At 35.3% G+C, this 14,028-nt stretch overlaps 1 protein-coding gene across 2 annotated transcripts in view; it reads right to left on the minus strand.

Moving 5' to 3' along the window:
* Positions 1–5,222: 5,222 nt before the first annotated feature.
* Positions 5,223–14,028, minus strand: part of LOC110024774 (fatty acid amide hydrolase) — a gene marked incomplete at its 3' end in the record, with an annotated part of 11,234 nt that continues 2,428 nt past the window's right edge. Inside the window, 6 exon segments of one of the 2 annotated variants that reach the window (XM_020724934.1) lie at positions 5,223–5,298; positions 5,377–5,489; positions 8,126–8,273; positions 8,363–8,440; positions 9,567–9,696; positions 9,783–9,964. In XM_020724934.1, the coding sequence (XP_020580593.1) occupies positions 5,223–5,298; positions 5,377–5,489; positions 8,126–8,273; positions 8,363–8,440; positions 9,567–9,696; positions 9,783–9,964 (727 nt within the window). 2 annotated transcript variants of the gene reach the window in all.

Below are 14,028 nucleotides of genomic sequence, written 5' to 3' on the forward strand. Positions count from 1 at the left end.
TAGCCCTACACAAGTGCTTGCGGTCCCCCTTATCCGAACCTTTTGTTTTATCGAAGCTTTGGACAGAGCACTCGTGTTTCTTTTCTTTTCTTCAAGATTTCTCCGAGATTTTTGAAGATGTTCACTTGAGCCTTTTCTCGTTGATTTTCTCAAATTTTCGATCATGAATCGTTACGCTCTTCTTCGGATTTCCCGGATGGTTTTTCTTCCAGACTTCGCTTTTTGCAATATATTTCAGCTTGTTATATTTAAGAAACAGTGGATCCCACAGGCGTACAGGTTCGTTTTACATTTACAGAATGTTATTCTATTCTTGTTTATACCTGTCACTGCCCTGTACAGCATGCTATTCTATTCATGTTCCTACCTGTTACTGTTCTGTACAACATGTTATATTATTCATGTTTCTACCTGTTATTGTTCTGTAAAGCATGTTATATTGTTCCTTTTACTGTATTTGCTACCGCTCTATAAAGCATGTTATATTGTTCTTTCGACTATATTTGCTACTGTCATGTATGGCATGTACACTGTTTCTTTTATTGTGTTTTCTACTATTTGCCCTGTATTGCACATTTTATATTACATAGCCTTAAGCATGCCTCATTTTCATATAGGATGTTTAGAGGACTACAACCATAGGGTCGTTTGATTTGACATCATAACTAAAAAACTTAAACTCGTCACGACAAAGAGCTTGGAGTTGTGCGGTGGGCAGCACAACCATCTTCAACAGCAGAACATGTCTCCCCCAGCTAAACCATTCCTTTCCTAGAATTAAAACAACAATCCATAGGATTTCGAAGTTGTTCGCCTAGTGCAACATAAATTCTCAACTTTTTCGTTAGGCATTTGTGTAGCTCTGCTGTACGATCTAAGCCCTAACTCGTTTTGTTCGTTATGATCTAAATCCTCACATCTTCTAGGTTATTTGTGTGATCGTTTCACACGAATGTAAGCCCTAATTGAATAAAGTTGGCAGGATAAAACACTTGAACATTCCTCCTCGAAACTGAAGCCAAACCATAGGGTAGACTGGGAAGCCACCGAGGATCTCCTCTGGATTTGTGGCATCCCCTAGTTCTTGTTCCTTTGGATCCTGTAATAAATATTCCAAGTTTGAATCATTCCCTTTTGCACACATCTTTGTCCGATTTAGTTGAAAAGTCCTATCCTTTTGAAGTCCTTGAAGATAATTTATCCTGATTTTTATCGAGAGTATTCTTAAGTGATTTCGGTCATTTAAGATGTAATTAACTATAGGGGTTTGCCCTTATAGGAAGCTTTTCCGAACCCTATTTAATTTTTTATATTAAATAGGGGAATTTGTCCACAAATAAAACGGTTTCGCAGACCAAACGGACGTCATATATATCTTAGTTTATCTGATCGAGCCTCAATCTCAATCCTTGTGTTTATCCCTCGGGATAGATACAGGATTTGAGGTAAAGCGCTCTTTCATTTAAACTATGAAAATATGGGGTCAGTTTGATTTTCCTATTTGTTTTTTAAACTTAAATCTATACGTCTTTCCGAGGCAAGCGACGGGATTTCTATTCCGGTGACCGATAGCTTCTTACGGGCAACTCCCCCAAACCACAAACAAACCATCCCTCCACTTTTCCCCGCCGACATCCACCTTCTAGGTTTTTAAACCAATTTTGAGCGGCGTAATGATGTGTTGGGTGTAAGACTTCCTAAGGTCTTCTTCAATAAGTTTCTGGTGAAGGAGAGAAGAGTCGGAGATGATTTATGGGATCTCAGCGTGTGTTGTTTCCATCGGATCAATGAAGAAATATTATGGAATGCGAGTCCTGTAAGTTTCCTTGTGCGTGGAGAGGAAATTGGCGTGAGTCCTTTATAAAAATGTCTGATTTTTATAGTAAATTTGTGGTGGTATGACTCCGTGATTTTTTCTCATTCTCGAGTTTTTCTACGTAAAATTCTCACCATTTTTCTAGTTATTTTGATTTTGCTTCTGTGTTTGAATTTATTATTCCTATTTTCTCGAATCTTATGACCCTATTTCGTGGTGAAACTAGGGGATTATTTCAGAGTAGTTTCTCCCAACAGCCCTACAACAACAACAACACTATGTGGAAGATGACTGGGCAAGCTTGAGAAAAGAATTGAGTTATACATTCTTAAAGATCCCAATCAACTATCATATTATTTACCCCTCATAGTACTGATAACATGTGGGCCCAATGGCCCATCATTATAGATTAGGAAGTCTGTGTATGTTTCCTTTGCTTTTCATAAATACAAACATTAAAAACTTTATGATATTGGAGTTAACTAACAACAACGAGAAAAGTAAAGATCAGTATTGAAATTAAATAGAAAATTACAACCAACTAGCATAGAAATTTAAAACGACAACAAGCATGACACTAACTCCTACAAAGGTTAGATCAAATGGGTGGTGGTGGTTGTTGGGGATCTGAAAAGATGACGGCAAGGTAGTGAAGTGATACCGAAGTTAGCCCAAATAGCAATAAAAACGAAAATATTACTGCTGAAATTCAAAAGGGGTTACAATCAAGACACTTGAAAACAGGTAAACAATGACACGCACAAAACTAGGTCAAAGGTCAGTGACGTGGTGCTAAGGTTTGAGAGGAAGAAAGTTTATGGAAGGTTATAGGGTGGAAGGACAGCAAACCAGTGATCAGTTGGGTGGCTGAGCAAGTGGATGGTCAGCGGGGTAATCGTAAAAAGAGGGAAGGCTGGCAGCTTGGCGGTTGTTACAGAGATGGATGATGGCTAGTTAGGGGGGAGGGGGAGGTGCTAAGGCATGGAAAAAGGTTATTGGAGGGGTTACATCAAAGAACAAGTCTGGTAGTGGGGTTACTGCAAGAAAGAAGGAAAGCAGAAGGGTTACGACAAAAATTGAGAGAACAACAAACGATTGGAGGCATTCGGAAGGGAAGGTAGTACACAAACGGAGGGGAAAGGTAAGAAAAATACGGAGGTAATCACCATCATGGAGCAGGATACAGTCGTAGCACCATTTGTCCTCGGATACAGCTCTTAATAAGGAAAAATGACGCTGATGACATAAATCTCAGAAGCAAAAACTAAAAAGCCCTAATCAGATAAATAAAATATAGATAAATTGGAGAGGGAAAGTACACTCCCCTTGGGTGACAACTCAAAATAGGGCAAGGGACTGACCAGCCCCCATTCTCGTTGGTTCAGTCCAATCTCCCTAGATTGGGAAGGTTTGACTTCATTCGTCGAAGCTTCTGCCTGCACATTGATGGTGAAAAGGTGACTGGAAGGTAAATAGAGGTTACGATCAAAAACATTGAAATAAAAAATAGCAACAAACACGACAAAGACACTCAACGATGGTGGAATTTGGACGGTAGTGGTGGTTGGTGAGGGTTGGGAATCCGGTGTGAGAATGGAAAAGGTGGTTGACAAGCAAAAAAAAGCCAGCATCGATTTTTCCAGGGCCAGACAACAATTAGATAGTTGGAGGATGATGCGTGAGGGCTATCTGGGTTGATGGAAGCAGGGGAGAAGGGTGGAAACAGCGACAGTTGCAACAAGGATGCAGCCAGAAGTTGGCCTCCGACTGGCCAACCGGTGGGGGAGGCTGCGAGGAAGGCTAGGAAGGGGGAAGGCATCGATGGGGAGGGTTGTGTGGCCTTCTGGGAGGATGGCAGCAAGGTTGGCAATGGGCTGGAGGCGATAGCAACAAGGATGGAGAGCTGGAACGGTGACAGAGGATGTGGTGGGTTGTTGAACAGCAAAGGGAAGGCAGCATCGGCAGGGACAGTGAAGAAAAGGACAAGACAGAGAGGAAACGGTAGAAAAACAGCAAAAAAACTGTTGTCGGGGCGACCTGCAACGAGGGGTAATGCGAGGCAGCAAAGTGAGAGGGATGCAAGAGCGATAGGATAGATAATCACCACCTCAGGAGAGAAATATAGCCGGAGCACCACCCAAACACTTGGATACAACTCCTGAAGAGAAAAGAATGGATTGTCCTAACTAAAACACACAAAAAACTGACTTCCGCCTAATACAATACATATATAAAGAAATGACTAAAAAGGAATGAAGAATAACAGAAAATAAAGCATAAGAAAGGAAAACGGGATTATTTAGGAGCATCTCCCACAATAACTATTCCTACGGTACTGTAGCAGCTACAGTACCGCGGTAAGCTCTCGCGTCACTTATAAGTACATGTTAAAAATCTCAGCCTTTTATGGTACTAGTTCGGAATAATAATATGCTCATGCACGTTGATAATTTTTCTTCCATCTTAGACAATAGTAAAATAAGGCCCACACTTCGCTATGCTAACGGCGGTTGTATCAACAAAATATAAGTTGGTGGCATACTCCATACAACAATAGAGGACTTATTTTAAGCCCTGTTAAGCCAACAAAAAACATGTCGGTCATGGTGAGTTAAATTATATTTAGACGATTCTTCGAAAACAAATGTATTAATATATATAAATGAAAAAGTTAAGATATATATGGTTCATTAAACATTAATATTAAAAGGTAATTATAAGGATATAGTTCCTAAAGCTTGTTGCAAATTAAATTAAACATTCTAATGTGAGAACATCATACAAGGTTCACAAATGTTATTTCAATATTTAATTTATCATGTGATTTTCTCATATTTCAATAGAATAATCAACATGCATGTTATTTCTCTTTCTATTGTAATTTAAACTGTAATTATTCCGCTTGGTTATTTTGATTACAAATTAAATGCTTATTAAAATAATTCAAGCTTAAATGAGTGAAAAAATAAGGCGCTTGGTGATTTTATTGTTATTTCATTGTTTTCAGATTTACGAAAAATTTTACTTCACAAGTGATCTAAAGATAATATTTATGATTTAATCTCCAACCTACCATATGTTCTCCTCTTGAAAACTTGAAGCCCTAAAACCAGTTCATGACATTTAATGTATACAATCAAATTTAAACCCAAAGCATCGATACATATGTCCTGGATTTCCTTCTACAGCATCCAGCTCTTTCTTCTACAGTAGTAAGCCCAGGACTTCCTTCTACCGCACACAATCTCTTCCCACTAAAAATTGGGTCCTAGATTTCCTTCTAAAACATCTGTGAGCTCCACAAAAACATTTGTCTTTCACCAACTAGTACATTCAACATAAATAGCGCAACTAACAAAAAAAACAGAATGAAGATTACAGAAAGATAGCAGTGAAGCATCACTACCCATTCATGTCGATCCTCCCATATGTTGTCTTCAAGCCAACAATTCCACAAAGTGAAGACGGTATTCTGACAGAACCTGTCTTCAAAAAACATATTAATGGCTTCTCAGTACCTCAACAAAACAAAAATGTAGCAAGGCTTATATTTTGGCAACCTCCACCATCGGTTCCCAGTGCAGCTGAGCATAAACCAGAGGCGACTAGTGCTGCAGGACCAGAAGAAGATCCACCAGTGTACCTGTCAAGTGAGTGTGGATTTCTAGTTGTCCTGCAAAATAGCTAAAACTTGTAAAAATTAACTTAAAATTAGAGAGAAGAACGTTAAGGAGCAACTATAGATGATATAACAGCAATACTAATATATTGTTGGAAGATATCAAGACCTAAGATGGCATCAAATTTGGCAAGAAAGACTAGAGGAAGCGAAACTTTACATTTTATAAGCAAACAACACCTAAAAGTGCAGAAAGAAGAATAAAATCACTTGTTCAAGAGGCACAAATGTGGCTTGAAGAAATTGAGTAAAACAAACTTTCCATAGAACATATACATGAAGAAATGGAATTTTTGGTCATTTCTTCCACCATGATTTGACTCTTATGCAATAGAGCTCTTATCTCTCGCAGTTCAAATTTCAAATTATTGAGTGATAAATCATCAGCAGCAGTTTCACCCCAACCACTAATGTTTGCTTACCGGTTGTCTTTGCCTAATCATCTTTACACATTCATGTTAAGTGTTCATTTGGTGTTGCCTTCAATTAATATAACTATCATCATCATTAGCCCATTAAACTTTCAAGGTGTGCATCACTCTGAAGAGTAGTTAGATTACACAAAAAACAACAGTCAAAATGGAAAAGCATGACATTTAACCAAATCCTATCCCCGTATTTGTAAAAGGAAAGAAAAAAAAAATTAATCTTCAAGCATTAGTATTCAACCAAATAGGATTGCCAAAAAAGAAACAGTCACTAGCCACAACTAGAGCCTTGTTATTCCAACAATGTTTCAGACTCCCGTACCAACTACACTTAAGTTGCCTTCCAAATTTTTGGAGTTCAAAAAAATGGAACTATTTTTTTTATATTTATCAAAAATTTGAACATCATAAGAAAATCTTACACCACAAATCTGTGGTTGTACCACCTTCGTACATGCTAATAGTTTACACTAATAATAGAGGAAAACTTGACTCCATAACAATCAATTATACCTTTATGGGTTACATATCAACCAAAAAAAAAAGATGCAATTGTTACCGTCCAACAAAAAAAAGGAAAAATAGTTAATATTATAAAACTACCGGGCCGAGTCGTGACAAAAAAGTTCTATGAGTTGCAATGTTTATCTACATCAGTATTGCAATGTGGATCATCTGAGAATATAATTGAAAGTTACACATAGATGTAAAGTTTAGCATCTTGTAATTACCTTGAATGAAAAGATTAAGATTAACCAACTCTTCTTACTCCGAATGATTTTAAATTATTATATATTGTCATCAACTATTATATCAAATGCTAGCATATGTGATAATGAATTTTCCACATCTATCAATATGTCATTATGTATGTTCATGTTTTGAAAATGAAAGACTAGCAATGTGTTAGTAGTTAACCAATCCTTCCATTGTGGTCATCCATCCCCACCTTAGTTTATTCCAAGTTTCCAAATTGGGCTAAAATATTTTCAAAATCAACAACCCGAGTTATTAAATATCAATATTCTAGTGTAACAAATATAATGGTCTCCAACTACACCACCATATAAGAAAGTCTATCCAAGTAAAGCAAAGGTCATTCCAAAGAAAAATTCATAAATAAAGTAGAATGAACAGAAAAATAAAAGAAAAGAGTTCAATTAAGATCACAGTGAATATGAAAGTCACAAAAATGGCTCAATAAAAAGACGAGAACAAAGTAATATGCAGCTTTTAAAACATTACATTAAGTACAAAATAATAATAAAGTAAAGTGCCAAAGAGTCGTGACAATAAAGTTCTATGAGTTGCAATGTTTATCTACATCAGTATTGCAATGTGGATCATCTGAGAATATAATTGAAAGTTACACATAGATGTAAAGTTTAGCATCTTGTAATTACCTTGAATGAAAAGATTAAGATTAACCAACTCTTCTTACTCCGAATGATTTTAAATTATTATATATTGTCATCAACTATTATATCAAATGCTAGCATATGTGATAATGAATTTTCCACATCTATCAATATGTCATTATGTATGTTCATGTTTTGAAAATGAAAGACTAGCAATGTGTTAGTAGTTAACCAATCCTTCCATTGTGGTCATCCATCCCCACCTTAGTTTATTCCAAGTTTCCAAATTGGGCTAAAATATTTTCAAAATCAACAACCCGAGTTATTAAATATCAATATTCTAGTGTAACAAATATAATGGTCTCCAACTACACCACCATATAAGAAAGTCTATCCAAGTAAAGCAAAGGTCATTCCAAAGAAAAATTCATAAATAAAGTAGAATGAACAGAAAAATAAAAGAAAAGAGTTCAATTAAGATCACAGTGAATATGAAAGTCACAAAAATGGCTCAATAAAAAGACGAGAACAAAGTAATATGCAGCTTTTAAAACATTACATTAAGTACAAAATAATAATAAAGTAAAGTGCCAAAATAGCCCCCTAACTACTTAAATGGGGTCATTTTAGTCTCAAAGTCTATAAAAGTGCAAAATTAGTCCCCATACTCTTTTAACATGGGCTGAAATAGTCCCCAAAGCCCTCATTAAAATAATCTGAGACTAAATTGACACATTTCTATGCTATGTGACTAAAATGACCACTGATAAAAAGTCAGAGGACCATTTTAACACTTTTCTCAATAACACTTCCTTAGATAAAAAAGTAACTAAGTCCACCTTACCCGTGGATTGGATTATTCCCTGTCGTTCCCATACCCAACTCATGCATATTTGCCTTTCCTATTATAATGACACCACAACTACGCAATCTGGAAACACATACTGCATCCTTTTTCACCTCCCTTGTATTATGCAACCATGATGTTCCACCTGCAGCAGAGCCATCCAACTGAGAACTTGAAGCTAAATATTACCCATATTTTCCTCAGGAAATCAAGGTTAAGTGCAGCATTCATTACTCTTTGATGGGAAAGGATAGCAATCTATATCATCTTTTATCGCGACAAATATGCCATCAAGGATAGATAAAGGTTTTCCTGCATGACCCAGTGTAATCAATGTAAAATGTCAAACATATGAACAAAACATTTGGAATCTATCAAGAAAAAGTGAAGTTTCCATCGTATTAACATAGGCCCGTTAAGATGAATCTCTCTTAAATTTTACAGTTTCCAATCTCAATTTGCAATTCGTTTAATAGAGCAAGAGGTCGACAAAGAATATTAGAATATTTTCTGCTTAAAGCAGAGTGATGTTAGTTAAAAGCAAAGCACTCCCCTAGCTTCCCGAGTAAGATGAAGCCCTAATGCATAGTATACCCAGTAGCAGGCGAGCCTTACCTTTAAGGACCCAGGCAGCGAAAAGAGCCCTTATTTGACTGTAGACAGAAATGTTAATAAATCAAAAGTTAAAGAGGAGTTAGTTTATATGATGAAAATTCAACCTGGGGTCAAGTGAAAAGAATATCAAGTGTTAGAATACAAGAATGCATGCTAAGAACCAATTAGATGGACCAGCTGCAAGTTCCAGCAAGTCTCGAGGATAATGAGAAGTTGGAGAAGACAAAAGAAAGAGACGTGATACAACAAATCTTGTAATGGAAAAAGAAAGATTAAATGATGATGACATGATAAATAGTAGCAGAAATTAGATTTGCTCTAAGCCATACATGTGACAAATTTTCATTTAAACTGTTTAGTAAGATTTTTAAATGAGAAGTGCGCTGGAACATCAAAATTTATTTTATTGCCAAGCACAGTCTAATGTGGTGATTATTACTTCAGTGAATCCGATGATGATCATGATGAAGATTTCAAAAGATTGCAAGGGAGAGATGGACAAACTGAATATGAGGATGGAAACAGAAATTTTTTAACTAATACTTTAGACTAACCCACACAAAATACAGAAATCAAGTTTCCATAAAGTCCGAATTAAGGATAAAATTTTGAAACATTGGGGAATCATCATAAACCACAAAGTATTGCCAGATCCAAAGAAAGGAGTTAATTCCTTAACTCAAAAGAAAAGAGCAATGCTTTTGTTAAATTCTGAAAAGCTTAATAATTTCCTTTCTTAAATAATAAACCCATAATCATTAAGTGCAGCATGCTTTTGACAAGCCAAAATGCCTTAATATATCAATTAATAAACATCTAATACCTTCTTCAAATCTTTGGGTAGAGGCTGCAGCTTGCTTTCTTACTTCCTCTGCACTAAAAAAAACCAACAATGGCATGGGAGGTTTCTTATTGTTATATTCTTCAGCTATGGCAATTACATGCTCTGCAACCTACAAAAAACCCACTCATGAAAAACTAATGAAAAAAAATTCATGTACTTCAAATTGATAAATATACCAAATAATTGGTAGCTTACAGATGATGGAGTTGCAAGCTTATTTCTATAAGAATATGCAAAGTCACGAATTGTCCAATACAAAAATGGTCGCGAGTCCTCATGACACCTTTGACTAGGATCATAAGAGCACAGACACCCCAAGGCTTTTTCAACCCGAAAAACAGGCTTTTCATTTTCATCCAAGACAGCTACGCCAATTTCTGGTGCTGAGAACATCAATTAAACAGCACAGGCTAAAAAATCTATAATATGACAAAAGGAACAACTAGAGAGTATTCAGAAGGCGGTGCTATAACATCAACTTGCAGTGGAGGAAAAAATTTGCAATCCCTCAATGCCATTTCCAAAGATAAAAATTTGGCTGCCAACCAGAAAATTTATTTTTGACTCCTTGGTTATTAGCTTAAGCTTGATTTGACTCATTCGCTAAGTAACTGCCACTGGACTAGAATTATGATTAACACCATCCCTTTTCTCCAGCCAGAAAAGCATAGAAAACACATGTTTTTTCATTAGACTTCTTCCTGGATATCTAAGTCAATACCTTCTTTCCTTAATCAGCACCAGATCAAGACCCCCGGACTTTCCAACAGCAGATCATTTTTAGCCTTTATCAAGCTTTTAAGTTTCTTTATCCGTTAATATGAAAAAAAAAAATCTGTCAAACTGACAGGTTTCTACTAGAATTGAATGAACCATGGATACATGAAATCATAATAGGTGAAGTTTGATCTTTCTACGACACACAATTCAGTTTACACTTTCAGATATTGACAGTTTTACACCCTTCTTCTTTCATCGTCAGCTTATCTAGACCCATTATAATTTTTTAAAGATCTTTTCATAAAAGCTATTCGTTATAAATCATTTTCATGATTTTCAAAATCTCTGCTAAATTTTCTCCATTCATAACTTATGAACACTTCAGAAGTTGGTACGGGTTATTTACAAAGGTCGATATGATATCATACTTGGGTATTAGGATTCATTAAAGATTCATAGAAGTTTCATCTTGGTAAGCAAATTAGTGCTCAGAGAAAGATTGAGGTGGCCTAAGCTTGAACATGAAGTAAAACCATCATTAAAGCTTTGGAAATTGAAAATAAAATCTATAAGCTCCCTTTTGTTCTTGCCATTAGAAGAGACTAGAAAATTCCTATTAATCTGTAGTGAAAAATCTGAGGCTTTATCCCAACTGAATTTAGATATGTTTCAGTATGAAGGAAGGCCTTATTCTTAGTCCACAGGTTGAGCATTGTCATTATGACTATTCACTGCATAGCCTAGCCATTCAAATAAAGGTGTTATCATCGTAGTTTATCAATTAATAAGTACTATGATAACTCGTTGAATCCATCTGTCAAACTATATCACTGGCAAGCAGTCATCATCATAATAAAACATAAGTTAATCTTATCCCAATTATTAGGGATCAACTTTATGGCCCCAGTAAAACGTATCCTAGCAAACCAAATTAGGCTTGTCAGTCCACAAATTTGTGACATGACATCTTAAAAGTTCAAAATAATGATTTTAATATAAGGGGTTAATTTTGGAAATTTAGAATTTCAAATGATTGCACAAAAATCTTGAGCAAACAATCTAAATTCCCTAAAAATTTATTTCCACAGTTTTTTATTCTTTACAATATTTATAGGAGCTATTACAAATGATTGTATCAAACAAATAGCCGACCTCCTCCTCCCACAAAGGAGGCAAAAGGAGTCACCATTAATACTTGCTGAAGGGCAGACGTTTGTAAAAACACCAAATTTTTATGTGAAGGCACCAATCAAAAGCCAAAAATATGAACTATTAAAAGAACAATAACCACAAAAAAAGACACTACAACTTATGTCACAAAGCCAAAGGATTTCAACATCCACGGAGAGGAGAAAAGATCTAATTCATTATAAAAGTCTCATAAATGCATTAGAAAACATTCTTCCCCAAATACAAATAGATTCAATCTCATCAAAAATGAGAACCCAAAATCTCTCAAGCCAAAGAAAAAAGAAGGTTAGCATAATGGGGGAAAATAAATAAAAATGATTTAAATAATATATGAAATTATTCACCTGAAGGGTTCTTCCACGAATGTCTATGGAATCGTCCCAAATCTTTTGCCACCACCATGCTTTTACAGTGCAAAAATAGTACTTCAAAATTACAAATAATATTTTAAAACATTGTTCCTCTACTTTTCTTTTCTTTTCTTTTCTTTTCCCTTTTTTTTCCTTTTTTGCACAACTATCTTTCTTATCAAAAGATTCTCAATGGTATACCAAATGGAAAGCATATTAACATTAGAAGCCCAAATGCTATTCCTTCACTTCCTCTTGAAATGCCCTCTATGCATATGCACCCACCCTCAAAGTTCGTATCTGATATCACTCTCCTTTTCCATTATTACATTTATAGATGTTTAAATAATTTATAACAATTAAGATGCAACTTTGTGGTGCAAGACTGCCCATGGACCTTACAATCAGTAGCTCCATTTTTAATTCCCAAAAAATCCATTCAAATAATTTTTATGGCTTTGAGTTCAAAGTTATTAAACAGAAGTGTTGCTTCAAATGCAAGCACCATACACCACACATTTCATCAAAGTGATTCCCTTAGCGAAAATTTTAATCTTAGGCAGAGATCAACAGCAATGATTTTGGTTTTTCTATCATGAAGGAAAAGTGGCTAACCCAATACATAATTTTATTTATAAAACTAATGAATTGATATTTAATATAAAGGCATTAAGTCTAAATTTCGGCTACTTCATGATATAACTGATTTAGAAGTAACAAATTATATTTAATAAGAGTACTCATTTTAAACTGCAATAACTAGGTGCCCTTATTAAGTTTACTTAATGAGTGCTTGTTGAATTATAACATTGCTTTTTGAAATAATTACATTTTCATTTTTTTCTTATATTTACCGTTGCTAACTCATTTGCATATAAATGTTGGCTAATCTTTTTCATCGATATAAGGTGTGATTGGCTTTGTATAGCATAGACCTCCTCAAGCCCATGAGAGCTGCAGCAAACAAAGAGATTTACAAGCTGTGACGCAGCTTCTTGAATTCCCATGAGAAGCGAAACTCTCGAGTTGGGTGGTTTTATAGAAGAGCAACCCTATGTAAGGAGTCTAACCTTGAATCAAGGCTTAAATCAATTTGGTGATTTCGCTTTTGGTCGTTTCCAAATATTCTAGTAATGACATTCTTCTTTCACCGTATTTGTGATAGCTCTAGCGCTTCGACTAATGGTATTCTATCTATAAGAGAATATTGGGTGTCATGAGATATGATTTCTTCTGTTCTCGTGGGGATTATATGATGAAGGTTATATGTTTATAAGTTGATATTGTTTAGCTTATTTTGATTTTAATCCAAGAATAAAATCTGATGCTATTATATCTATTCTTCGCAACTTCATAATACAAAGATTCTTCATCTGGTTGTCCCACGAATGTAAAATTTATAAAAACTAGAATCACATTATAATATTATTTCTCTCTGAATGATTTATTCTATTCTAGTTGTTCTTTTTCATCTACTAGTTTGTAGGATTTTTACTTTGAAAAAGAAATTCTTCTATAAAGCTAATTTATGGCTGTTGAATGTTGGGGAGTCTTTTTGGCTTTAGTGGTGGCCAAAATTTTCAATTTTCGTAAGTTGGAGGTGGAGATGGATTCAAAAATGCTTTATGATATTTTGGTTGATACTACTTCTCCACTCTGGGATTTAGTTGGTATATTTAAAAGAATACTGGCTCTTATAGTTGAAAAATATCTTGAGGTTAACTGGAAATTTATTCATAGAGAGGGCAATTCCCCTGCTGACTGGCTTGCCAAAAATGTAGGGGAGACTTTTCACGTTAGCACACCTCCCACTGCCCCTCTTTGGAGACTTATCATTGGAGATACTTTAAATCTCCCCTACATTCAGTTCTAAGATTTTATGTGTTTTGGCCATCAACTGTTGCCCTTTCGGATAGGCTGGACATTGCTGAATTTTCTCTTTTCGTTTTCCTCTATTTTGTTTGACTTAGCTAGTTCTGTCATTTATTACAGGATGCTCTCTTTTTTGAAGACACGAGTTGTGATGGAGTCCTTGCTCTTGGCTGCCGCACAGAGGACGGCACCTCTGCAAGACTTTCTTTGTTTTGTTTTCACTCAAGATACTTCCAAGATATACAAGCACACAGAATTACTTTTTTTTTTTTTTTTTTTTGGTTTTTTTTTTGTTTTTGGGGTTTACT

This window comes from Phalaenopsis equestris, unplaced genomic scaffold, assembly GCF_001263595.1.
Source record: "Phalaenopsis equestris unplaced genomic scaffold, ASM126359v1 Scaffold000273, whole genome shotgun sequence".
Classification (NCBI taxonomy): Eukaryota; Viridiplantae; Streptophyta; class Magnoliopsida; order Asparagales; family Orchidaceae; genus Phalaenopsis; species Phalaenopsis equestris.